At 52.2% G+C, this 26161-nt stretch overlaps 1 protein-coding gene and 1 long non-coding RNA gene across 2 annotated transcripts in view; one reads left to right on the top strand and one right to left on the bottom strand.

The window, feature by feature from the left end:
- The window catches only part of KCNB1 (potassium voltage-gated channel subfamily B member 1), a 101003-nt gene extending 84835 nt beyond the window's left edge, over positions 1-16168 (bottom strand). The window contains exon 1 of the mRNA XM_053993183.1: positions 15602-16168. Within this exon, the coding sequence (XP_053849158.1) occupies positions 15602-16168 (567 nt within the window). The remainder of the gene's footprint in view (positions 1-15601) is intronic.
- An 8343-nt stretch (positions 16169-24511) lies between these two features.
- On the top strand, positions 24512-25676 carry LOC128815983 (uncharacterized). The gene is made up of 2 exons (XR_008439760.1): positions 24512-24722; positions 25401-25676. It is a non-coding gene; the product is annotated as an uncharacterized LOC128815983 (long non-coding RNA).
- Positions 25677-26161: the final 485 nt, after the last annotated feature.

The following is a 26161-nucleotide window of genomic DNA, read 5'->3' as shown; positions in this document are numbered from 1 at the left end:
GGCTGTGGAGCTAGCCAAGCTCCTGCAGGGACAGCCCACCCTGGGTCCTGGGGGAAGCCTGGCCCAGGGATGGCTGCCACGTGGATTCCTGCTTTCAGAGGGGCCTTGCTATGCACTTTGGGAGGGTATTTCCCAATGAGGGCAAAAAGAAGTTCTCCCCCCTCTCTTGCAATGAGACTGGCTCTGCAATGCCAGCAGGAGAGGGAATCAAATGTTGCTTTCACCAGGGAGGGGGAAGGACTTGAGCTGAATGTGTGGTGGCAGACTGATTGCTGAATTAGAGAAAAAACCAGCTTTCCTTCCCTGTGTCGGGCCTTTCTCACAGCTCCTGGGCCCAGCACTGTCACAGTTACAGGCACAAAAAGCAGATGACAAGAAAGTGCCCAAACAGACAGAAACGTTAAATAAAATTTGGATTGTTAAACATCTGTTCCACAGAAACAAATCTCTGTAGGCTTCTTGGATGTTGTAGATATCACATTAACCTGAAGCACTCAAAAATTTTAACTGGAGGAGGAAAATGTCCCTATTTTTATAGAAACATCATCAGCACACGCTCCTGGCCGCTCCAGTGAAAGGATCCTTTAACTGCACCATAACGTGCTCCTTCTTTGCTACATGCTTGATGTTAAGAAGGTGCTTAAGGCTTGTTGAGTTTGAGGAGATCACTCAAATACTGAGTTATGTGTGTGCTGAAGCTTCCCACTCTTAGCAAGGGTTTCGTTTTGCCTCCAGGCAGGTCCAGCTGCAGGGTGAGCTGGATCAGAGCCCTGTGCGTGCCCAGGGGCACAGAGCGGGGATCTGCTCTGACACTTGCTCTGAAGAGGGAACTTTGACAAAGCGTGGGGGAAGGCATCTTCCATCCCTTGTTATTGCACAAACATATAGCTCCAAAAATCTTCATTCTGTACTGTGTTCCAAAGGAAAACATTTGAAATAATCCATATTCATTGGAGTTTTTAATCCCTCGCAAACCAGAATTCAGCAGGCAGCTAATGAAGAAGACAATTATGCAGCACTTCACACAAAGAGCAAACCAGAACAGGTGCAAAGGCTGGAGCGTTGCCACAGTTGCTCTGTTCTTTGGCACAGGGATTGGTGCTTTACTTCAAACATATTCACACATCCCCACAGTTTAGGGACTCAGCCGGAGAGGAAAAGAGGCGACGTTTGAGACTGATCATTAGCTGTTGACCACCTAGGATACTAAATCAGAAAGGAGACAGCTGGCCAAAGTCAGCTTTGTTTGTTTTCCTTCTGAGGGGCACAGGCAGGAATGGGGCAGTGCCAGCAGGGCAGTGAACACACAGGCTGTGCTTGGTTTGCCCCTTGAATTAGGGCTCTGATGTACAAGAACAGGGCAAAGGAGTGGTGCCCAAAGGACTTCTGTCCAACCAGACAAGGATGGGAGAAGCAAAGACAGATTTCCAATCTCTCAAAAGCAAAGACAGATTTTTGCAGATGTTGCTCAGAAGCACAAGAGACTAAAGCTCCCCTCTTGGAGTTGGTGCAGGAAACTCAGAGCAAAGCTGTGACCCAGATGTGCCAAGAGCAGCCACGGCACTGCCCACAGGCTGTCCCCCCTCACTCTGGGGAGGGCCTGGGGGGAAGGCAAACCAGAGCAGAGCCATGGAGCTGAGTTCAAGCACACAGAGCTACTGGACTCACCACAAACAGCCTGGGAAAGACAGCAGCAAGGAGGTCAACGGTGAAGGACTTTTACTGAAAGAAACAGCCTTTTTAGCAGGGGCTTCCAATGTACTTTTAATGCAAAAATCGTTTTTTGTGAGCAGGAAGAAGGAGCCTTTTCCAGTGTTATGGCTTATTCCCCTGGCAAATGCTAGGAAAATAACTATTCCAACAGGTAGGTGATAATACAGGGAATAAGTGACGATTAGATAGCAAAGATATGAACTGCCTAAGGACCTGGTGAGAAAGGAAAAAAGAATAAATTTAGGAAGAGACTCGGCTTCTGTCAGGATAATGAATTACTAACAGAAAGGTTCTGATTTGCTGACCATTTCCACACACAGCTGCATCTCACACAACTCACAATTATCCTCTTTTACACACACAGATTACGCAATTGCTTGTATAAACTTCAAGACGCATTCCCGTATTCCTGATTTGCACGTGAAACCAGAGCAGTTGTGGGTACAGCCCCCCTCCCCTTGCACATCCCCTCAAACGAGGGCAGGAAAGGAGCAGCAGTGCCCTGCTGGGCTGCCAGGGGCACGGGGCAGGGCCAGCCCGAGCAGCCGCTGCCTGCCCCAGAGGTCCCTCAGCTCAGAGCCCTGCTGGGCTCAGATCCCAGCCCGGGGGGCTCCGAGCTGTGCTCGGGCACGTCCTCCCCCCGGGGAAACGGGCCAGCCTGCCAATGGCATCGGCAATTAGCGAGACTAATCCCCCACCTTCCCACAGCCGTCCTTGCTTTCCCTGTAAAGCATATTTATTGCTCGTTTTGGGGTAGCGTGCACGAGCTGCGAGTCAAGACCCTGTTGTACTTAGTGCTATATAAACACAGAACAAAATGACAGACCTTCCTACAAAGAGTTTATGGATTTAATTAATTACATCTATAACTCCTGGAAGTGGCATTGCCATGCTCAAGTTATCTGGACCATGAAGCAAATTTTCCAGAAGACAGTGCAAACTAAGATGTGTTTCACAGCCACTTTACAAAAGCTCTTAAGAGCATCTTTAAAAATAACCATTAAGTCAAGTGGGTTTCATTCCTGGTCATTCATTCATAGCCAGAAACTTCATCAAATGTGTTCTTTAGCTTAATGAACAGGCAAAAATAATGCAATTGCACCTGCCCCAGTGTTCAGCAGAGAGAAAAGAGAGGCCAAAGACCCCTCTGCTGAGACTCGATGCACTTGCCTAGCATGATGAAAATCTGCTATTTGAGCAGGCATGTGCTGGAGCTTTGGCTAGGGCTGCAGATGTTAAATGAGACCATTCCCTGGGATTGCAGGAAGTCTAAAGTTACACCTGTAGAATAACATTGTGTGTAAACACAGACAGAGAGAGCACAAACACATCCATTATCAAAGTGCACTCTGATACCTGATGTGCTCTAGAATGCAGCACATCTTATGTTTGGGGGAAATATCTCCTGATCAGGACAGCCCAGGAGTGCCCTGTGCTGCTGAGCCACAGTCAGGAGCCTGGAGTCAGGAAGGGAGAGAGCACACACACCGAGTGCTGGGTGTCAGTCCCTTGGGTGGCATGAAGAACCCACCAGGCTTTTGGTCCTCAAAAACTCCCTGTGACAACGTCTGCTTTGGCCAAGGCAGGGTACTGGGGCTCTGACCTGTAGGAATTAATCATAATTCCTAGACTACACTTCATCTGCCTCCAATTTACCTTAAGGATCAAAATAACAGTAAGTAGGATCCAATATACCTGGAGTTACCAAACCCACCTCTTCATCAAAATAAACCAGAAGTAAATGCCGGTCATGTCACTTGACATCTCCTCCAGGAGGAGAAATTAGGGGCTGATGCATCTGAGAGCTCTCGTGGTGCCACAGGGTGCTCAGCACTCCTGGAAACTGGGCCCAGCCACGTCCTGGCAGCCCCTCCCAACACCACAGCACCTCTCTGAGTGCACCCCAGAACCTGGCAGCTCCTGCCCAGCGCAGTCCCAGCCCACCTGCCTCCCAGGAACAGGCAACACCTTCCCAAGACACGGCTCCCCTCAGCTGAGCGCTGCCAGACCTGCTGAGATCAATCAGCCTCTTACCTGGGGAAGATGAGAGGCAGGGAGTAACAACTGTGTGCTGACTGCCCCGAGTTTACCTCAGCACCCTGGCAGCGGGTGTGAGCTACAGCTGCAAACTGAGGGGGCACTGCTGGCAGAACATTGGTGTTCATTTACTCTCCATCTCTGTTCTGCCCAACAAAAACCGACACTAAGGGATGCCAGTCAAGGTAATGAGACAGAGGTGCTCAAGCAGTTCAGGCCAAGGACTGAGAGGAAAGAGCAGGGGTGAGCTTTGCAGCTGTGCAGGACTTCCTGAAGCTTTGTGAGCAGAAGAGAAGGAGCAGCATTATGTGGGGACACCATGAAACCTGTGAAGGTCCCCTGGGTGGTCAGCTGAGGGTTAAAGAGACCCTTTGTGGGACACTGCACCTGCCGGACCCCTTGAGGACCCCTCCTGCCCAGGGTAACAAACAGAGGCTCTCTTGGAGCAAGGATCAGTCAATCCCATTGCTGAGGCAGCTTCAGAGAGAGCTGCTGCCACCAGCTCTGCTGCTCTCAACCAGGACACAGGATCTGCTGCCAATCACAACTTTCCTCTTGCCAGCAGAGAAAATTCTGCTTTGGTCAAGAAAATCTCCTATCTGCTGTGTCCAGCCTGTGTCCAATGCCCCAGAGCTCCAGAGGGAATGGCACTGATGCACTGGCAGGGAAGCTGCTGGATTCCCACAAAGTGCAGCCACGGCATGCTGGCATCTGCTCCAGCCTGCTTTGCCTTCCCAGACCAGCTGTGCTCTTGCCTGTCTCTGGGAGGTTTTCTTATTTACTGTGTCTTCTGCATTGTCATACTTCAGTGCAGATTGATAGCAAGAGTTACTGCACCAGGCAGGCGTGAGGATTACTTAATTAATGTTTGTGAAGCACTTTTAGATCCTCACATGAAAGCAGCTAGGAAACGCAACATATAATTATTATGTATTATTAATAAACTTCTGGCACATTGACAGGAGGGAAGACAATGCTACTTTTTTTTTATCCTTTTATTTTCTTAAAAGATTCAACTTTTATACTATGAAGGACAGATTTCCCAAAGATTCATGAGTAAGTAAACAGGAGTGAAAGCTCCTTATTCCACCAGGAAGGCAGACAGCAAACACTGCCTGAGGAAGTGAGTCCCACTCCTCGGCAGCCCAGACACTTGAGGAATCCATGGTTTCTGAGAGTAGCCAGTTATGGAGAAGTACAGGGACGTTGCAGCTGTTGCTGACAGTGGAAGTGGTCAAATGCACCAATTACAAGGAGTAGAGAGTTTGTTTAATGTGTGGTCACTGTGGTTGACAAAAGCATGTTCTGCAGAAGCAATGAAGTGTGGAGAGCAAGAGATGGACATTTTCAAACAAACAGAAGAATCACAGCTGTGTGAACCAAGTTTTTCAGCGCTGAGAATGTGCCAGACACAAGCCTGATTCCCAGAAATACAAAGAAACACAATCTCAGATGGATTCCTAGGCAGGGGTCAGCTTTCATGTATTCCAGCTGCTGCTTGAACACTTATGGCTGGGATCCAGCTGCACCAGGGAAAAGGGGCCCCAGAGATGAAAAGTGAATTACAGCTCTGCCCCTTTCTCCATCACAGGCCCTGAGAAGCCTCTGCACCCTCTCCAAATACACCAGGACAATCTCAGTGCTCTACCTGACAGGGCAGCTGGGAGGACAAACACAACACACTGGGATGGACAGAGAGAGCCAGGGATGGACAGACACCACAGCACTGCAGAGAAGGACAGGAGAAGAGTAGACATAGTGACACAGAAGGGTCCTCAGGGACCCAAGCTGCTGGTGCCTTGTGCCTCTACACGTTTCCATTCCTGCTTATGCTGCCATTGGATGCTGTGGAACCACCCAAGCAAAGCTCAGCTGGCATGTGGAAAAGATTCCTTGCCATGGGAAGGGTGCTTACTGTAGCTCCTGCCCCTACAAAAGACTTCAAGTGGTGACACTGCAACAGACCTCTTTGCTCACACCTTCAATTTATTCTTTTAGCAGAATGAGGGTTTTTTTTTAAAGAGATATCCACAAGGAATCTTGAATCTGAACATTTGGTAAGCATCATCATGCTTTAGAAGCATTTTGCCTTATCCGTACCAATGAGAGAGCATTTCTGGTGTTTATGCTGTTTATGTATTGCAAATGAGATTTACAGCTCCATTTTGTTCAAAAATGAGCAAGAGCAAATGGACTTAAATAAAATAAAACAAAACTAATCTGTGCTTTTGGCCAGAGACTCTGCACAAATCCTAGTCCAAACAGTATTGAGTAAGTTCAACTCATAATAATAGGAACTGATTATACACAGCAGAAAAAAAGAACTTTCAAATAAATTGTTCCTTCAATTTGCTTTGACTGTTCACCAGCTTTCCTCAGGGACGTGGGTTTTTTATCAGATTAGACAGATACCTGATGGATGTTACCAGTATTAGCTGAACACCAACAAGTGCTTGGTTTTGGCTCTGCTGTTCATTTATCTTGCCCAAACACAAACCAAGAGCCCGAGTGCTGAGCTAAAGCCACCTTCCCCCCACTGCAGTGCCAGCAGCTCAGGGAAGGGGCACAAATCACCCAGAGCCCCTGGACCAACAGTCCACATCACTGGGCCAGAATGACTGCAAACCTCAGCACAACCTCACAGGAACCACAATGGGACTGGGAGAGACTTGTGAAAGAGGAAGGGGGAACGCACCAAAAAATGCAAATCCATCTTCAAGGAGCTCCCAGGCTACCCAAGCCCACGCTCTGAGCTCGGTTTCTACCAAAGGTGGCAGCTGGGGTGTCCGAGGAGACACCGCTCCTGTTGAGTAACACTCGGGTCACTCACTGCATTTGCTGTGCTCAAAGCAGAGCTGGTTGCACAGATCAGCCCTTAATTGGAAATAAACAACTTCCTTATAGAGGTGAAGTTTGGTAAAAAGGAACCCCCATATGGACGTGCAGGTTTAATGTATGTGCATGCATATCAAGGGAGCAGTTATGTATTATGGCTTATTTGATCATTTCACACCACAGGTTTTTCTGTGTGTTAGTCTGACATCTGCACTCCCTTGCTGCTCAAAACACTTCAGCAGCATCCCCTCCCTCGAGCCAGAGCTGCATGGAAACACCCCAGTACAGACCTTCTGCTTTTAGATCCAGCAGAGGAAAACCTGCTGTTTTTCTGTAAGCACTCGTGCCTCAGACCTGACAAAGGTTTCCAGCACTTTCCTGTGCAGGCTGGGCTCATTTCAGTGGGAATGCCTCTGCTTAAAACAAGTGGGTTGTTCTCTCTCCATCCCCTTGGATAAACTGCCAGCCCCTTTCCCTCTGTAAGATCTCAGGGTGGGCAGTGCCAGGGACCACGGGAAGCTCATCTGGACTGTGAAAAGTCCTGGTGACACGGGAGACTGGAAAGCCAGGGTCCCCCCCAGCCCTGCCCAGGCCTCCTCACTGACCTTGGGCCATGGTCACCTCCTCACTTTAAGATGGGGATAATACATATATCACAGGTGTGTCCTGGCCTTAACTAATCCATCTTTTCAAAGCACTTTGAGAGCTTTGCTTGATGAGCACAGACACTATAATACTCATCTGTTCCCAATACATTCACTGGGAGTTTTACCCTCCACAGAAGCAGGACTGGGGCTGCTGGTGTTACTGGGGACCTAGAAAATAAATCTGCTTGGGAATCTAGTGCTTGGGGAGGGGCCATAGCCAGGCACCAAGGCACAGTGCTTGCCTCAGCCCTCTTCCAGGCCATCCCTACAATACAGGGTACAATTTCTCATTAGAAATCACAACAAGACCTCACCAGGGCCTGCTGGTAAACATGTTCAGCAGGTACCAGGCGTGTAGGAGACAGGAAAGGCTGAAAGAGAAGCTAGGACAGTGGGGAGAAAGCAGAGACCAGGCCAGCTCAGGGGGAAGCTCACAACGAGGTTTATGGTTGCTGTACTGAGGAACTGGGGATGGCAGGGGGGAAACACGAGGCTGCTGCCCAGGGACTGGGCTCAGGGCAGGGTCAGCCTAAGGATGAGGGTGCCAAGGCTAAAGCAGCTTGGGCAGGGCACTGAGGCAGCGGGGTGTGGGCAGGGAGCTGTCTGCAGCTGCTCAGTGCCTGGCTCAGCAGCGTGGAGCCCATCCACCCCTGGACCCCAGAGCTCTGCCAGCAGGGCAGCCCAGCCCCAGCTGCTGCTCCCAGCCCTGGGGCAGCCCCAGAAACCAGCCCTGCCCAGGAGGGAGCTGAGCCCCTGGCTGATCTAGGAGCCAAACCACACACCTCTCATCACATCTGAGCCTCACCTGCCCTAACATGACAACATGGATGTAGAGCTTCGAGAGAGAGGGCTCAGATTAATGCCTCGCTCAAACGCAGCAGCCCCATTGTGCTTCTGCTGCTGCCAGGCCTCTCCACAGAGTAAATCACAGGGACTGTGTTTATTGTAAGAACTAAGTGATCAGCTGTGAACTTTCTTTGACATAAATATTTTGCCATTAGCAATGACAAATAGCAACGCTCACGTTGTAAAAGTAACATTGGGTTATTCCTCTCCATGGGGGCATTCACATCATGAGAAATCAGAAGGAAATTGTGATTGGAGAAATGGGTAAGAGAAAGACTGTGACAGCAAGGATATTTATCCACTGTAAGGAGAGTTAAGAGAAGAATGGATTTTTCCACAGGGCTCTGGAGTGCCTCTGCAGAGCCAGCTCTGGACACGGTGGTGGCCAGCACAGGGCAGGGCCTGGCCCCACGTGCAGCTGCTTTACAGCTCCCTGCCAAAGCTACACCTGCACATGGAGCACATCACACCACACCAGCACATCCTGGGGCAATGGGCCCAGCACTTTTCTTCTGAATCCCATTACTACTAAACCTCTGCAGTTACAGCTGAACAAAACAGGAATTTTCCATTGTTGCAAGATTTTCTACTTTTTGACTGGTAATGTTGGCACCTCAAACTCTGTCTGCTCTCAGGCTGAACAGGATGGGAGAACACTGAGCAGCAAGGGGAATTAATTTCTCAGAGATTTTTTCCAAAGGTACAAATGAGAGCTGGTGCTTTAAAAATAGCATCAACTATACTTCTATAGCACACGTCCTCCAAGGAATTCAGCCCAAGCATGTAAGCCTGTCACTTCCCTCCAGAGGCAGGCAGGCTCTCATGGATGTGGATGCTCAGGCAGGACCACAAACTCACTCCAGGCTCCCCTAGCAGGGAGTTACAGAGAAGTTAAAAACCCAGCAGTGTGCCAACATACACGTGTTCATGCACACTGGTACTCCACGGACTGGATGGCAAGTGCATCAAACAAAACACAAGGCCCAGCAATTAACTTTCCTTTGACAGAATTCTCTAGAGACCACAGAGCTGCAGGCTTGGATGGGAAACAGCTGAACCCAAACCATCCTCTGTAAGGAGTGCCAGGCAGCTGCCTGCCTGGATCCACGGGCTGAAATAACAGCTCTGGGGAGAGCATCCCCTGCGACAGGTGAGGGTCCCACCTGGAGAGCTCAGAACAAGCTCACTGTTGGCAGATGCACCCCATGCAGGAGGCACGCCAGGACTCCCAGCAAGTCTCTTCAGAGCCAGGAAAGAACCACAGGACACAACTGCCAAGCTGGCACTTTTACTGAGGGGTGGCTGGGGGCTTTCTCCCCCAGCTGGGAATTTGTGGAGGCTGTAATGGAGAGGAGTTCTGGGAACTGGCAGCACAGCAATACACTGGGGGCAGGTCCACCGGTGAGACAGACACAGAAGACATTGCAGGGAACTAAACATAGGAATTAGGGCTCCCCAGACAAAAGATTTCAGTCCACTGGAAGGACAAGACCCAGAAAGCAGCTGCAGGATGAAAAGAGATTGATCCAGAAGAGAAATCACTTGTGTCTCCACAGGACAGGGCTGTGCTAGAAGCCCAGCAATAAGCCACAGACCAAAGTGGCAAATCCCTGAACCCAGGGGACAGGCTTTGGAATGAGGCTCTGCTTTTGAGGATCCCTGAAGATATGAGTTCATTTTGGATGAAGGGAAAAAGTTTCCTATATATAGCAAAGAAGCCAAGGCAGTAGCTGCATTACACTAAAAAAAGTTGCAGATGGAGGCAAAATATGGGCAATCTGCCTTTAACAGTCAAAGTCAGCATCTGCCCTGTGATGGGACCCTTGGAGACAGACAGGACACGGCTAAGATGTGACCCCTGCGATTCGGGAGAGGGGTTTCCTCTGCCAAATGCTAAATTCAGGCAGGTTTAGAGATGAATGAAAACTGCACACCATAAGGGAAGGCCAGGAATAGAAAGCCCATGTGGGGGAAGAACGCTCTAGATGTAGCAAATGCATCTCCAAGAGGCTTTTATCATTCTTATTTTGTCACTACTATCAACAATAATAAGAAATGAGCTTACAGAGCATCCTCCCCAGTCCCTAAGCAATGCATCCAGAGATTAGCAGCAGAGAGCAGTGGGCAGCAGAGAAAAGCTGTTCAAGGAATGTAGAGGCATGCATAATGAGATTACCGAACTGGAGTTGCATGTTTTCAAGGATAAATGTGATATTATTGCACTGGCAAAGGCATAGCAGGAGCAGGGGGAAAGATGAGAAATAGCCTGTCAGAAGGGAGGGATCACTGCAGCTGAGCTCCCAACAGGACAGGGACAAGTGGGAAGTGGAGGCAGCGAGGAGGAAAGGAAGTGCACATCCTACTTGACATGCAGATATGCAGAGAAGCTTTTTGCAAAGTGGGTGATGTCATCGTGTTTTTCTCAGCCTTCAGGACAGCAAGAGAAAAATAGATGAAACCAGCACATGCAGAGGAGTCTGTAAGACGAGCAGACTTCCCCCCCCACACCCCATGCAACACTAATTGCTCAAGTATTGATCGGGGAAATCATTTGTAAGGACTAAAGGAGGGAAAAAAATTACTTTCCTCTTAAGAAGCAAAAAGGGCAATGTTCTTGCAGAGTTGCTGGAAAGGTCCAGGTGATCGGAGAATTTCCAGAACCATAGACATTCATCTAAGATGTTGAGCTGGTCTAATTTGTTATTTGTTTATACTGGAGAGCTCGAACAACTGCAGTCTTTTATTTTTAAAGGACAGCACATGAAGTCTAGTTGGAATTACAGCTAGGCTGGCTCTCCCAAGGGCCAGGCAGGTGAGTGACCCATGGATCCTAACCAGCCTTGGTTAGCAGAAAGCAGCAGCAGCTTCAGAAGGGACTTTGGCAAGCCAGGACTGGTAGCTGGGCTGAGGGTGACAGGAACCAGCTGCCCAAGCTTAGCCTTGGCAAGGGAAGGAGCAATTAGGATTAAAAGCCCAAACCAGAATGCTGGAGCTGTGCTAACCACTACTGCCCTGGCATGGACACTACGCCCGAGGAAAAGCAGCAGCTCTGCCTGGCTTCTGGAGAGCTGCTTTTCTTTCCTGATGAAAGGAAAACTGCCGTGCAGCAAAGCGTAAGAGCTACTCCAGAAAATATCTGCACCTCGTCAGCTTCTAGAGTAAACCATGACAGAAGCGAGCACCAGAGTCCTCTGTGGTTAAAAATGGATGTTGTGAGTACACCAAAGTACATGAAGAATACTATTTAGAAAACAAAACCAAGAATCAACCACCAAACTATTAAGATAGACTGGGAGAATGATAAAAATAAGCATGAACATGCAAAAACAGTGATTGCAGGAAGAGGAGAAAGCATCCACAAAGCCTGCAGTGAATGTTTCTCAGGGATATGCAGGCAAAGAACCACAGGAAATGGGAGAATCAGATCCTTTAAAATATGTGCTAAGGTTAGGAGGAGATGAATGCAGAGTTTTATTTCATAACTGCCTGATACTTTTTTTCATTTGACAGCGGCCAAGTCCCTGGAGTGCTGCATCCTGTGCACAGGGGTTTCCCTCTGGGCAGGTGAGTGCAGGGCAGCACAGAGCATCCCAGCCCAAGGCACGGGGCTGAGCTGAAGCCAGGCTGGGCACTGGGGGCCCTGCCTGCCCTGGAGCCGTGCTGGGGGTCTGACACCTCCCAGAGGGACCGGGCTGTGCCCGGGGGAGAGCAGCACTGTCCCCTCTGCTGCTGCTGCGGGGGTGGCAGCGGGGTGACAGAGGGGTGACAGCCGGGTGACAGTGGGGTGGCAGCGGGGGTGGCAGCGGGGGTGACAGTGGGGTGGCAGCGGGGGTGACAGTGGGGTGGCAGCTGGGTGGCAGCTGGGTGGCAGCGGGGGTGACAGCCGGGTGACAGCGGGGTGACAGTGGGGTGACAGTGGGGTGACAGTGGGGTGACAGCGGGGTGACAGTGGGGTGACAGCGGGGGTGGCAGCGGGGTGACAGTGGGGTGGCAGCTGGGTGGCAGCTGGGTGGCAGCGGGGTGACAGCCGGGTGACAGCGGGGTGACAGTGGGGGTGACAGTGGGGTGACAGCGGGGGTGACAGCGGGGTGGCAGCCGGGTGACAGCGGGGTGACAGTGGGGTGACAGTGGGGTGACAGTGGGGTGACAGCCAGGTGGCAGCGGGGTGACAGCCAGGTGACAGCGGGGGTAACAGCGGGGTGGCAGCTGGGTGGCAGCGGGGGTGGCAGCGGGGGTGACAGCGGGGTGACAGCTGGGTGACAGCGGGGGTGGCAGCGGGGTGGCAGCGGGGTGACAGCGGGGGTGGCAGCGGGGTGACAGCGGGGTGACAGTGGGGTGACAGTGGGGTGACAGTGGGGTGACAGTGGGGTGGCAGCGGGGTGACAGAGGGGTGACAGTGGGGTGACAGTGGGGTGACAGTGGGGTGACAGCGGGGTGGCAGCGGGGTGGCAGCGGGGTGACAGTGGGGTGACAGTGGGGTGACAGTGGGGTGACAGTGGGGTGACAGCGGGGTGGCAGCGGGGTGACAGTGGGGTGACAGTGGGGTGGCAGCGGGGTGACAGAGGGGTGGCAGTGGGGTGGCAGCGGGGTGGCAGCCGGGTGACAGCGGGGTGACAGCGGGGTGGCAGCTGGGTGGCAGCGGGGTGGCATTGGGGTGACAGCGGGGTGACAGCGGGGCTGCGGCCCCAGCGCCTCCTCTGCAACCCTGGGGCCTCCCAAGGAGAGGGAATTGGAAAATCCAGGAGGGTGCTCTCCAGTCACACAGAGGGAAAAGCCTCGCACGTAAATAAGACCCTGCTTGCCACGATGGTTGGTTTAAAAGCCAGACAGAGTTAACCAGAAGATACAGGTAAATTTCCAGGGGATAAGAAAGCAACAAAAATGAATGTCTGGGGGATTCTTCTTCTCTTGAGTGGTGCTTTACACCCTGGGGTCTGCCACATATTGCCCCATTTAAATAAATAATACAAATAAAATCCATAAAAAACAAAACCAACAAAAAGCACCCAGGAATAAAAAATAGGTAAACCTAAACTCTGAAAACCAAGCAAATAAAAAACATCTCCGTCTGTTTAACTGGTCCCAGTATAACCCAGGAGTAAGCTGGTATGGAGGGGTGAGGTGCTGTGCAGAAAATGTTAAAATGCAGCCAAGTACCCTAGTTTGGCTTGGGGGGAGAACCTGCACCTGTACCCCTTTTCTGGACTGCTTAAAGACAACATAAAGGTATCTTGTATCTGTTGCACGGAAAACCCTTTGCACTCAGTGGAACAAGTCTGAAGAGAAAAAAATAAACAAGAGTATTTAGGATTTCCCCAGCAGCAGTTTTGGAACCTCGCATGACATTAAACCTCACAAGAGTTTACTTTGTTCCCTTTCCACAGGAACAGTTTGAGCTCCCAGACCCGGCAAAGCAGAGGAAGTCTGGCTTTAGGAGAGCTGACAGAAGCTGCCGGAGGCCCGTGGCCTCTGCACGAGCGCTGCCCTGAGCAGCCAGCTGGGGAAAGCTGCCCAGGGGCTGCCAGCCAGGGGCTCAGACTCAGCACACACACCCTGCAAGGGAGCCTGGGCACAGCTGGATAGGGCAGAGAGCGGCTCAGGCTGCCAAGTCCCTCTCCCCATGTCCTTCCATCAGAAGTGGAAGGGCGAGTCCAACCTATTCAATATGTGGATTGAATTCTCGGGAAGGTGATCAAAGCTGAGGGCATTCTCTGGCACAAGGGAAAGGCAATCCACCAGCAGGGAGCAAATCGGATAAAGAATAGGCTTAGCAGAACTGCTGTCCCTGCCTGCTAAGCTAATTGTTCATCAGGCCTGTTTGCCCCGCTAACACACGAAACGAGTGGGAACCTGTGTTTGGGAGCTGCTGGAATAGTTGAGCTTTGAGAGCACACAGCATCACTTTCGTTGCAGTAATGAAGGCACAGAATGGCAGCTTTAAATGCTAAGGGTAATGATGCATTACCATTCCCTCTCAATTAATCCAGAGCCTGCAATGCCGGGTGCACTTACTCCGAGAATTTTCTCAGAAAATGAAGCTAGAGTATTTCATTTATAAATCACAAAAGACACTTATTTGGCAAGAATGACCCTTGCTCATATACAATAAATCACGAACATCAACAGTCTCTAATGGATTTTGAGTCAGTGCCACAGACAGCAAAGCCTGGGGCCTGTGTTTCAGGATTCCAGGACTGTGCCAAAGGAGCCTTATAAATTATTAATGTGTTCATCACGGTGTCATCCGTGCCACTGGAGAGATAGAGGCACTCTGGGGCTCCGTTTGACATTAAAAAAGTGATAATGGGTTCAGCAGGCAGACCATGCCTCCCCTTCCCGTGCTGGGCTGAGCCAGTCCATACCTCATGAAATCCCTTCCCCAAAGTTTCATACACATTCTTGGTTCGTGATGTGCAGCATTTTGAGAAGAGATAAAAAGAGGTAAAGGAGTCTGTTTTCACAAGTAGCCCATCCAAGCCAGACTTCCAAGGGATAGAGCCAAGGTCTGTGTTTGCAGATGTTTGTACAGAGGGATGTGCATTACAGAGGTAGCCAGAGCTTCTTGTGACTTCTCTGCCATACAGTGAGGACGTGGGTATACAGAAAATTCAAGTTTTGGTCCCTACTGCTCAGTCTCTCATGCTTTTCAGTTATTCATCCCACAGTTTTCAACCTCTCCCCCTTCACTTTTGTCCCCATGGTTACTGAATCACAGTGTTCGCAGAGATTTTCCTCACTAAAGAAAATGTGACTAACATGAGGCAGCTAAATTATCAGAGCCAACTCTGACATTGGTTTCTCCCAACATGGATCTTATCTTCAAAATGCCTTCAAGTAGATCTGTCCACTGGAACCAACTTCAGAGTAAGCAGCACTTCAGCTATTGACAGAGCTGCATCACTTGCACAGGGAAGGCTTTTAAAAGGCTGGAATCAGGTAAAGGATGAAATTCAAACACCAGCTTTAGCAGACATGTAGCCTAGGAGTGCATGATACAAATAACTAGGAGATATATTTCACTACCAAAAAAAAAAAAAAAAAAAAAAAAAAAAAAAAAAAAAAAAATTAAGCCCTGGAATGGAAGGCATTATTTCCTCACTGCACCTGGGTCTGGGAGTTCAAGCAGAAGTGGCTTCTTGAAAGCCAGTTTGGTTAAGCAGCAGAAGACTCACACGTTTTAGGCCCAAAGAAATCTCTATTACAAACTGCACCAACACGGGCCAGTGGGTAACAAGTCTAAAATGTCCAGCCACAGCAGTCTCTGCACGCTGACCCACTGCTCAGAGGAGCTTCTCCCACACTGAGCAGCCCAGGCTGCCCCAGGGATGCTCAAACCAGATCCCTTCCAAACTACCAAATAAACACCCAAAAAACCATTGGAATTCATTTGTATATGAGAGGCCTTCCTCTCCTTCACTCACAGCATCCACCCAGCCACAAGTGCCCAGGCACTAAAGCAAGGGCAGCACCTCAGGTAAGCATCGCCAGTCACGAGCCAGCAGACAGAGATGTGGAGCGCTTACCTTGGCCGCTACGGAAGAGTTGGGCTTCTCCAGGAGGTCCCAGAGCTTTTTCCTTTTCTCAGCACAGCAAGTGTTATCGAATTCCTCCCCTTCCCTTTCCCTCAGGGTCTCTGCTTCCCTCTTCAGCTCCTCGTTCATCTGCTCTTTCTTCTGGTGGTAGCGGGCCTGGCAGCAGGACTCCAGGTAGATCTCGTCCACCCCCCAGTAGTCCAGCTCCTGGCTGAAGGACAAGGCGCACATCTCCTCCATCATGTGCAGCTTGCCAGTGCGATAGAAGTTCAAGATAGAGGTGAACGCCCCGGGATGCCTGTCGAAGAAGTACTCGTTCTCCTCCAGGTTGTAGTCGTCGCAGATCTCCATCAGGGAGTCGTGCGTGTTGCAGTCTCTGAGCTTACCCAGCCTGGTCCGCGGCAACCTGTCCAAGGTCCGCCAGAGAACCTCGTGGGCCAGCCCCCCCACGTTGAGCTTGACCCTTCGGGAGCAGGCCTTGCTCCTGACGATCTCGGTGGGGTCCGGAGGCAAAGAGGTAGTAGAGCGAGATCCATGCTTATTCATCCCCAGAGGCATCGCTGGTCCCCCTCGGGCTGGACGCTGCGCGGTGCGGCGCGGGGCAGGGCGCGGGGCCGGCTCTGCTCACCTCTCCTTCCCCTCCATGCCCCGGAGCTGCAAGAGAGGCCGGCGTGGGTCCCCGCCCGCCGCCCCCGCCAACCTGCGGGGGGGCGGCGGCGCTGTCCGCCCGCCGGTGCTGAACCGCGCCCGGCCCCGCGCCCGGCCCGCTCCACGTGCGGCCGCCGCTGCCGCCGAGCTCCCCCGGGCGGCGGCCGGGGGTCCCCCCGCCCCGGCGGGCCCCCGCCTCCGCCCGGGAGGGCTGCGGGGGTCGGGCACGGCCCCGAGAGCCTCTCCGGGCGTCGGGTCGGGCGCGGGGCTGCCCCGAGCACCGCTCGGCGATGCGCCCCAGGAGGCGCCGGGGACGCGTTGGCCCCGGGCTCCCATCCCGGACCCCGCGTGTCCCCACGACCCAGCCCGAGCGGCCCCCCCAGGGGTGCCCCCCGCCCTGCCCGGCCGTGTAGGCTGCGGGGAGATGCGCAGGGTTTTAGTAACTCCAGCCTTAGAGATTTCCCGAGGAAAGAGCTGGGGCAGGGAGAAGGGAGGATTTACAGCCACTCTAACGACGCGCTCTGCCTCTCTGGGCTGCCCAGGGACGCCCCCCAAGCCCCCCGCACCGGCCTCTGCATAACCGGGAAAGCAAAGAAAACGGGAATAAGAAAAAAACCCCAGCCTGTCTTAGGGAGCCGGGGGGGGGCTCCTGACAGCCCCGAGCACTGTTGCTTACACAAGATGGCACGAAGAGAAAGCCCGGCGCAGACAGGAGCGGCTCCCCCGAGCACAGCCGGCACAGCTCGGGGCTCGGCCCCCGACCGACCCAGGCTCCCCCAGCCCCAAAACCGGAGCCCCGCCGCTGCCTCCGGCCGCCGCAGCCGGGGAGAGGCTCCCGTGGCCCGGCCCGAGCCCAGCCCTCACCTACCTCCTCCTGCGGGCTCCCGGCGAGGCGGTGCGGGGTGTGCGGGGCCGAGGGCGGCTACATCCTGCGGCGGGGCGGGCGGCGGGGGCGGCCCCGCTCGCATCCCCCCGCGGGCAGCCTCAGGGCGGAGGGATGGCGGCGGCGCTCCCGGCTGTCCACGGAGCCCAGGGGGAGGGGAAGGGAAACGAGGTAAACCGGGTCCTTCGGCAGGAAGCTTTCCAAGGCCTTCCCTCGGCTGCGGCTCCTCGCTCCTACCCACAGCCAGCGCCGGAGCCGCGTCTGCGCCCGCCCCCCAGCCCGCTCGCCGGGCAGACACGGAGGAAAGCTCCGGCGCTTCCTGCCGCTGCCTCGGCACGGGGATCAACAAGTGCAGCCCGCGGCTCCGGCGCGGCCGGGCGCGGCTGTCCCGCGCGGGGCGGAGGGGTCGGGGCCGGGGCCGGGCAGCTCCACCGCGAGCCGGAGCGCAGCATTGCAGCGCCGGGGCCGCCCCGCTCCGCCGGCCCCGCTCCGCTCCGCGGCCCCGCTCCGCTCCGCCGGCCCCCTCCCTGCGGCGGCGGGGCCGTGCCGGCAGCTCCCGGGGCCGGCAGCCGAGAGCGGGAGCGGCGGCGTGTGCCACGGCAAAGCGAGGAGCCCAGAGCGCCAGGCAGCCCGGCAGGGCCCCGCCGCAGCCCAGGCGGTGCCGAGCCGAGCCGGGAGCAGCGGAGCTCAGGGAGGTTGCTCATCAACCCGGCTGTGAGGGCGAACCGGGCCCTCGCCCCCACCCCGGCTGCCCCTCGTCGGGGGAACGAGCCCGCAACGATGCTTGCCGATATTTGCAGAAACAGATAGGAGGAATAGCAGTGGAGCTCTGCTGCCGATTAGGACTATAAATACAACGTAAAGCAGCATTTACTAACCTGAAAACACAGCAGAAATAGAGAAAACGTCGACTTTCCAGGCAAGAGCACAGCAATCAAAGTATTCCTCTGCCAGGCTGTCCCTCTTGTCTCCTTCCTTCACTCCCACCAGGGAAAATGGCCCTCAGCAGCAGCCTGGAGCTCTGTTAGTACCAATTAGTATCACTTAATGCAGTTCACCAGTTTGGGCTGGTGTACCTGGGGTACACAGCTATGCCCTTCTCTTGCCTTGATTGCTCGTGGCTCCTGGACTCTAGTGACAGTTCCTGAAATTGGAGCCTGCTGTCTGTTTTTATGTGATTAACTAGGAAAAATGACCCCCAGTGCTGCTTTCCCCCATTTTCTATGCTTCTCTCACTCGTGCCTGGCTCCTGATGCCCAGTGTTCTCAATGTCAGTGCTAGACTATCATATTTGGTGTATGAATGCCTACATCTTCCTGAGAGGTTGCCTTCTGAAATCCCAAACAGTGCTTTTGTCCAGTTCTTCACACAACTGTATATCAGATCTATGTTTAGGAATTTCTTACAAGGAGTTGGTCGCTACCTTCCTTTTGGAGAAGAGGAAATAAAGATATAGAAAAGCAAGATCACCCAGAAAGGGGTGGAAGGAAGAATTGGGAATAAAACCTGTTGACCAGCTTAATCCCAGCCCAGGGCCCCTCCAGTGAAGTAGCTCCTCCTGCCCCATGAATACTCCCAATACAGGACAGACATTAGGGCAATATTGAGAGCACTTCAGCTCTCCTGTTGCTTTGTCATCATTTCACCTCCACACCCGACTTTACCCCTCTTACAACAGAGACAAAACCCCCGATCAGGGCTAGGAAGCTCAATCTGTTAATGATTATAAAATGCTTTGAAACTTCCAGCTGGCAGGTGCCATAGGAGAGCAAGGGTTTGTCAGCACTGACCTCCTGGGCACATTATCTGCCCTCGTGATGCTGGGAGGGAAAATGACAAGCAGCCTAATGCAGGGAGATGCATCAGATTCACCAGTTAAATCACTGGGGGAGAGGCACCTTGGCTTTATTAGCAGGGCATTTGTACCTTCCTGCGTCATGCAGGCTCCCCTGCCACTGCCACGCACGTGTTCTGCCCAGAGCTGGAGGAGCAGCCCTGGAGCAGGGCACGAGCAGGGGCAGCAGGGCACGAGGGGCAGCACAGGCTCCTCCAGGGCTGGCAGCTCCCCTTCCACACTGCTCTTCTGGCCACTGCTGAAAATGGTACTGAGGAAGCTGGGAGAGGGAGCCCTGCCCAGGGCAGTCCCTCCAGCTGGCTCTGCCTGGGGTGATCCACGAGTCTGGGGAGAGAAGAGGATGTTTCCACCCCCAGGACATCTGTTCCCTGCAGCATTTCTTGTCCCACACAAAGAGTTTGTCAGCGAGGGGCAGTGCAGGCCTGAAGATGCAGAAATGTGCATCCTGCTCGCTCTTCTCCAAGGTTGTTTCACCCACTCTTGGTTTGGATACACATTTCAATTGATATTTTTGTACTCTGAGCTTTGCAAACTTAATTTATGGTTTGTTATTTCCCCAGCCTATGGAGCCAGCCAAATGTTTGGATGCAGTTTGTGCAAACCCTGTTTCTCTCCGGGTATTACAGCAGTAATTGACAAGGAAACACCTTAAACCCCGAGTACATCAGAGGAAATATGCAGAGCACAGCAAAGATACGCTCTCCTGGGCTTGCATAGTGGCACAGACATATCTGGATTTCACTGCCAGGTGGAGCAGGTCTGTAAGGCAGTGTTTGTTGAGCTACAATATGAGAGGGAAATAGGCTGAGCCTAGATGTGGAAATAAATATCCCTCTGCTGATCTGCAGTGACTCCTCTGCCTGCATAAGGAAAAGCATCACATCTTCCCAAACACCTGCGCCGTGTGACGGTCTGGCATCTTCCTGTCCATCCTGTGGAGCAGGAGGGAAGGCTGGTTTACTTCATTTACTGCTGGCAGGAAAACGAAGGGCTGTGGGAAAAGGAAGGCTCCTGGCCCGTCTGCAAACCAGGGCCCAGCCCCGTCACAGCGTGGGGGACAGAGAGGGGAGCAGCAGCTTCGGTGGCCCCCGAGTTTTGGCTGGTTCCCCACTGCTGAGTTTCACATTCTGAAATGAGCTCTAAAAGGTAACAATAACCCATAGAGCTCTTGCAGCCCAAGGGCCTTGTACTTTTCTTTGGGAGTGGGAAAGGCAATCATGCACAATAAACTGCCTCTGTTGCAGAGTGTTTCCTACTATGTCCCTTTAAGACTTCCCTCAGTTTCCAGGGATTTTCTTTCCAGACTGGAAACACTTTAGGTACAATGGAGATTTTCTTTTATAGCCCAAAATTCTTTCCCTTAAATGGGAAAAAAAAATTATCGGGTTCCTTGGCAGAGATCCATAACAAGTGTTGAAAAGTGCAAAAAGAACTGAGCTAGATAGTGCTTGTGCTACTGAGAGCCCAGGAGCATGGAAACACTGCAATACCAGGGGGAAATACTGGAAGCAGACAGCAAAATATGATCCAAAAGTGAACCTTAAAGAAAGATAAAGAGTTGAAGTTTTCAGCTTGTCTAAACTTTTTGGATGCATTTTGAAGTCCCAGGGGTGCCCCAAACCCCCTCGTTCCAGGCTGGCTTCCCTCCCTGCTGCTGGCCCGAGGAGGGGCTGGCAGAGCTGCAGCCCTGCTCAGCTGGCACCGCTCTGGAGGAGGGCAGGAAACACGCCCGTGCACCCTGGTTGTCACAGAAGCTTCTGGTTGGGGCTCCCACAAAGCACACTCGGGGCCATCCCCCGTGGCTCCAGCTCTCTGCCTTTCTCAGGATGTGCATTTCCTCCCGGGCATCTCTTCAGTCTGCCTGTGCTCCCTCACCACAGGCACTGGCCCCTGGCTCCTCTTCCCAAGGATTGCTCTGTCAGACCCACCTTTCCTCTTTGCTTGATGAGGATGACTCTGGGGTCATGGGAAGCTCTGGAAGCACCAGCCTATTCCCTAAGGTGTGTAAAACATTGTCTCCTGGCTGTGTCTTGTTCACATCAGGTTTGAGAGCAAATACAATGGCTTTGGGAAGGAAAAATACACAGATTTCTGCTTGTTGAGGAATGAAAAGTCCCCAGTGAGTCCATTTGTCCCTGTCACCCATCTGCTTGGGAACTTGCAAAAGGATCTGAGAAATTTTCTCCTACCTATCAACAGTGTAGGCCAAATGCTTGGGAGAGCCAGGGTCCAGGACCTGGAGGCAGCAGCATTCCCAGGAATTCATAGGCAGGAGGCCCTGCCTGCTCTCACAGTCTTCACAGCAGGGCAAGAGGAGTCAGGTCCCCTCCCTAAAGAGCTTCCACCTGAATTGGGAACACAGCTCCATGAGGTGGGGAGGTGGCAGTGAGGTAGCTGTGACCTGAACATGTTCCTGCTGTGATTGACTCCTGTCCCACACCCCCTAATTTCCACCCCTGGCCTGTGGTCTGCCCAGCTCCTCTTTAACAAACACAGGCTGAGGGCTCAGCCTTAGAGGCAAAGCAAACACTGAACTCAGCCACAGACAAAATCTGCTTCGTGGTCTAACACTGGAAAAATGCCATCAGTTGAATGTCCTGGAGCGCAGAGAGTTTCCTGAGGATAATGAGAACAAGAATTGCTCTGCTCTTGCATATGTGGATCCTGAAAGTGGATATACAGTCAGAGAGCAATCTCACATGGTTCCTGGGAAGAAAGTACTGTAATATTCCCTTTCAGCCTGAGAGATGGGCGCCATGGGATGGGGGATGAATGAGCAGCTAAATGTACTTTAAATCTGAAGAGATGTCCATTAGTGATTCCTACCAAGATTGTTTGCCTTGACGCTGTTACCACTGAGAGAGGTTGTTGCCATCAGTGGGAGAAGCTTTCACGAGAACTGCACATCGAGGTGAGAATCAAGCTGATGAGAATTTCCAACAGGTTAAGCTTTTTATGTCTCACCTTTTGTGGGAAACTGGTAGAAAATAGGCAGGCCTTGAAAAAAGTTTCACAAAGCAGCCCTTTTTTCTTGGCCACTCCCTGATCTGAATTGCCATAAACACTCTCCTTCTCCCTCTTGTGCCATTCCAACAGTAAAAGCTGGAGCTGCTTTGGGGTTGGGAGCCCTCATACCATTGGCTGTGAAGGGACATGGTGACGAGGGAATCAAATGGAATTTCAAGCAACTACTTAATGTTCCCTCCAGTGCTGAGAAGCCCAGCTTCTCTGGGGACAAGGCACGGGGGAAAGGCTGGGCATCTCCTGCACCAGTGGGGCTGGCTCCTTGCGGGGGACAGCTTTGATCTCAGTGGCATCCTGTCACAGCACAGGAGTAGCATAAATTGCCCCTGGAGTTTCCCTGTGGAAAAAGTTTAATGAGGATGGGAACAAGCACAAACAAGCAGCACTGTCTGGGGAGCCACCCAGCAACTTCAGTGGTTTGCTTTACAAGTCTTTGCAGTGCAATTTGAAACCAAACCTCCCAATCATTTGCTTAATCAGGAGAAATGTGATGCTCCAGCCCTAACACGGACTAAAGTACATTTAGGGGGGTGACTTTGTAGATACAAACAAATCCTTTGGGCTGCTCACAGTTTCCAGGTTTGAATTCAGTGTTCCTGAAGGAGCCCAAAGAGCAGGAGGCTGCGTCAGCACCGAGCGGCTGGAAAGCTGCAGCCGGAGGAGAGGAACCTTGCAGCCAGTGCCCCGCAGGAGGCACCAGTCACACCCACAATCACACCCAGGGACCCCAGTCCTTCAGTGCCTCTGTGCCACTGGAATGGATCCATGTGCAAAGTTAATTGCAGGTTGCAGCCTTTAGATTCTGCCAGTCGTTTTCCCTTGAAACACATCTCCAGGATGAGCCCTCCAGTGCTCAGCTACTGGGAATGACTGCAGAGCACACACAGCCCCCCCAGACCCTCAGACACAGCCTCAAAGCTGCAGTCCCACAGGTACAAAACTGATAGAAACAAGGGTGGAGTACAACTTCTACCAAACCCATCACCCCAGTGCACTGGTCAATGCATTGGTTGGGTTAAAAAGTAACAATTCTCAAGAAAGAGAGAGGTGGAAGATGACAGCCAGGGGATGGAAAGCAAGTCCTTGCTGTTTTACTCAATGTTCAATTGATATTGAACCCCGATGTCCTTTTTTGGGCTGTGATATCCCCAAGTGGTATCTTTGTTTCTTAAACCCCAAGATTTATGACCTAATGTCTTTCAAATCTAGTTCAGAAGAGGTCAACAGAAGGAAAATGCCTCTGAGGGGATAAAGGAGTCGGTGCAAAGAGCTGCCTCCTATTGCTGCACTGGGGGCACCTGCCTGACCTGCCCAGGTTGTTCCATATTCAGTTACTTGTACCTTTGCCAGAGCCAAAAATGCTCAGGTTGGAATTTTCCACCATTTGTTGGTCTCCAGAAGGAATGAAAGGCCATTTCAGGAAAGTTAGCTTCTTTCAAAGACTCAACCAGGAGAAAATTACACAATATTAAAAGGGATAAGATGCTATTGGAGATGGTAAAGAATAAGGGTTTCATCTGACATTTGCAGGTTGCACTTCTCTGTAGATTAACAAGGGAGAGGAATTAAGATTTTATGAGAAAACCTTAATTTTAACATTTCATACCAACAAGCAGCTTTGTCTTGCAATCCAAGTATCCTTCTTACAAACTAACAGAATGAAATTACTTCAACTAACCACCATAATGAAAGCAACAGAGTAGAGCCAGGATTCTGGGAGTTCTCCCACTGTATTGCAACAATAAATAATTCCTGCAGTTTAGGGCTTTTCCTGATCCATGGTATAACACCCCATTTTTAATTAAATAGATAAACAAGAACTTCTAAAAGCATCTACACAATTTGCTGGGCAATAAACATAAACAGATGGTTTTGCAGTGTAATCATACACTGGGGATACCAAAGGCACACAGTAAATTTTCCACATGATGACCTTTCTCACAGGCTAAGGGACTTCAGCTGGATTTGGACCATCCCTGGGCTGGATTTGGGACCATCCCTGGGCTGGATTTGGACCATCCCTGGGCTGGATTCAGGACCATCCCTGGGCTGGATTTGGACCAACCCTGCCAGGAGAGCTGCACTGTGCCCGGCTGCATTGGGTACCCTCCCACCCCACAGGCACAGCTGCTCCAGCAGTTAAATGTTTTCCACTCCTCCAGGGGATCTTTTCTTTCAGTCCAGCCTCCCTGAAGATGTTCACTGGGCCAAAGCAGAATTTGGGTCCCACACACCAAAGCTGTGAATGGAACAGAGCCCCCGAAGTCATGGTCAGCAGGTCTCCTGACCCCACACAGCACACACTGCTGTAGGGGTGCCCCCATTTCCCACCTTTGGGGTTCTACAGGTGGCAGCAAGGAGGGAGCAAAGCCCGCTTGCTCTGTGCTGCAGAAGGAAGGACAGAGCGGGGCGACGGGGTAAAACCGGTTCTATATTTAAGGGCTGCACTGGGTTGTTATGGCAACAGGAATTCCAGCCACCACCGCGGGCTCCTCCGACGCCTCCCCGCCATCCTCTGCAGAGCCCAACTTTGCATCACGCAGCAGCCTCCTGCCTAACGCCTGGGCTGAAGGGGAGGGGGAAAATGTGCAACTCATCTTCTCACAGAGAGCCTCTTCCTTCAGGAGTGGAGAGCAAAGGAGAACGGCTGTAATGGCTGCCGATGGATACAGGCACCACAGCCCAGCTCCAGCAGCAGAAAGGTTCAGACCCTCTCAGCTCGTGGGGCCCACAGGGACTGGGAGCCCCCAGCATGGCAAACCCATCCCATGTGTGCCCAGGGGGCAACCACAGGGCTGCTGATGTGTCAGGAAGTGTCCTGTGACAGGACAGTGTCCTGTCACCAATGGGCTGCGGGAAGGTGTTGTTGCATTTCTGCCATTTCTAAGAGGGGGGTCAACAGATTAATCACAGGATTTGCTAGTTAGAGGTAAAGGAGAATCACTGAGAAGAAGTGGAGCACAGACCCCTTGAGTGCTGCTGCTGGGACACTGAGCTCCCAGGCTGGTGTGGCCAGGCTGAGAACTGCTGAGTGTGTGACATGCGGTGGGCCCAGGGGACACTGAGAACCTTCTGAAATACCAGCCCTAATTCTGGTCACTGCAACCAAGATGACTCCTACTGCTCCTGACCACAGGACAGCGACAGGAAGTGTCCTGTGGGGTGGGAATGACCCTCCTCCCACAGCTCAGCAGGACAGACCCGGGCTCACAAACACCAGCAGCCACCGCGGGGCCGCTTCCCCAAGCTCGGTTTCTTTTGTCTGACTGGTGAAAGTCTGCATTTCATCCACACATCCATCTATGTACTTATATGGTCCTCATCTCCACCATGTCCAAATCTCAAGGGCTACCAGGACATTGTTTGCTTTTTTTTTGCAGCTATCATGCTGGAATTCATAAACAGAAAAGCTGTATGTGAGACACATGCCCTGCTACCACAGCCTCGGCTGGAGTCCTGCATCCAAGTTTGGGCACTGCTCATCAAGGACGTCAGGCCCCAGCTGGAGAGAGCCCAGAGGGCAGCAAAAGGAGTGACCAGAGACGTAGAAAACAGCCTCTGAGGAGAGGTGGAGGAAAACGGTCAACTCATGGAACCAGAAGGCAGAGCAGAGATGGGGTAACAGTTTTCCATTCATAAAAGGCTTCTGTAGAAGATAGCAATGTTTTGTGTTCCTTGTCTGCTGGGACTTGGACAAAATATAGTAGGATGGGAGAATTAGGATGACTGTGGGGAAAAGAAGGGTAAAGTCCTGGGGTAGTTTGCCCAAAGAAAATAGGGAGTGGAGACATCATTGGGCTTTCAAGAAAAATATCCTTAAGCACCTGTCAGGATGGTCTAGACATATTGATCCTGGCTTGGTACAGGAGGATGGATTAGGGTACATCTCCATCTCCCTTCCTGCCACGCTGTGACTGTTCTGTGAGAACCTCACGTGTGCATTGCAGTTACACACCCAGCAGCCACCTGGGGCAGTAGGAGTCATCTTGGTTGCAGTGACCAGAATTAGGGCTGGTATTTCAGAAGGTTCTCAGTGTCCCCTGGGCCCACCTCATGTCACACACTCAGCAGTTCTCAGCCTGGCCACACCAGCCTGGGAGCTCAGTGTCCCAGCAGCAGCACTCAAGGGGTCTGTGCTCCA

The sequence above is a fragment of the Vidua macroura genome, chromosome 17 (genome assembly GCF_024509145.1).
Source record: "Vidua macroura isolate BioBank_ID:100142 chromosome 17, ASM2450914v1, whole genome shotgun sequence".
NCBI classification, from domain to species: domain Eukaryota; kingdom Metazoa; phylum Chordata; class Aves; order Passeriformes; family Viduidae; genus Vidua; species Vidua macroura.
Note: the sequence above shows the minus strand (reverse complement) of the source record. Positions and strands in the feature narration are given on the sequence as shown.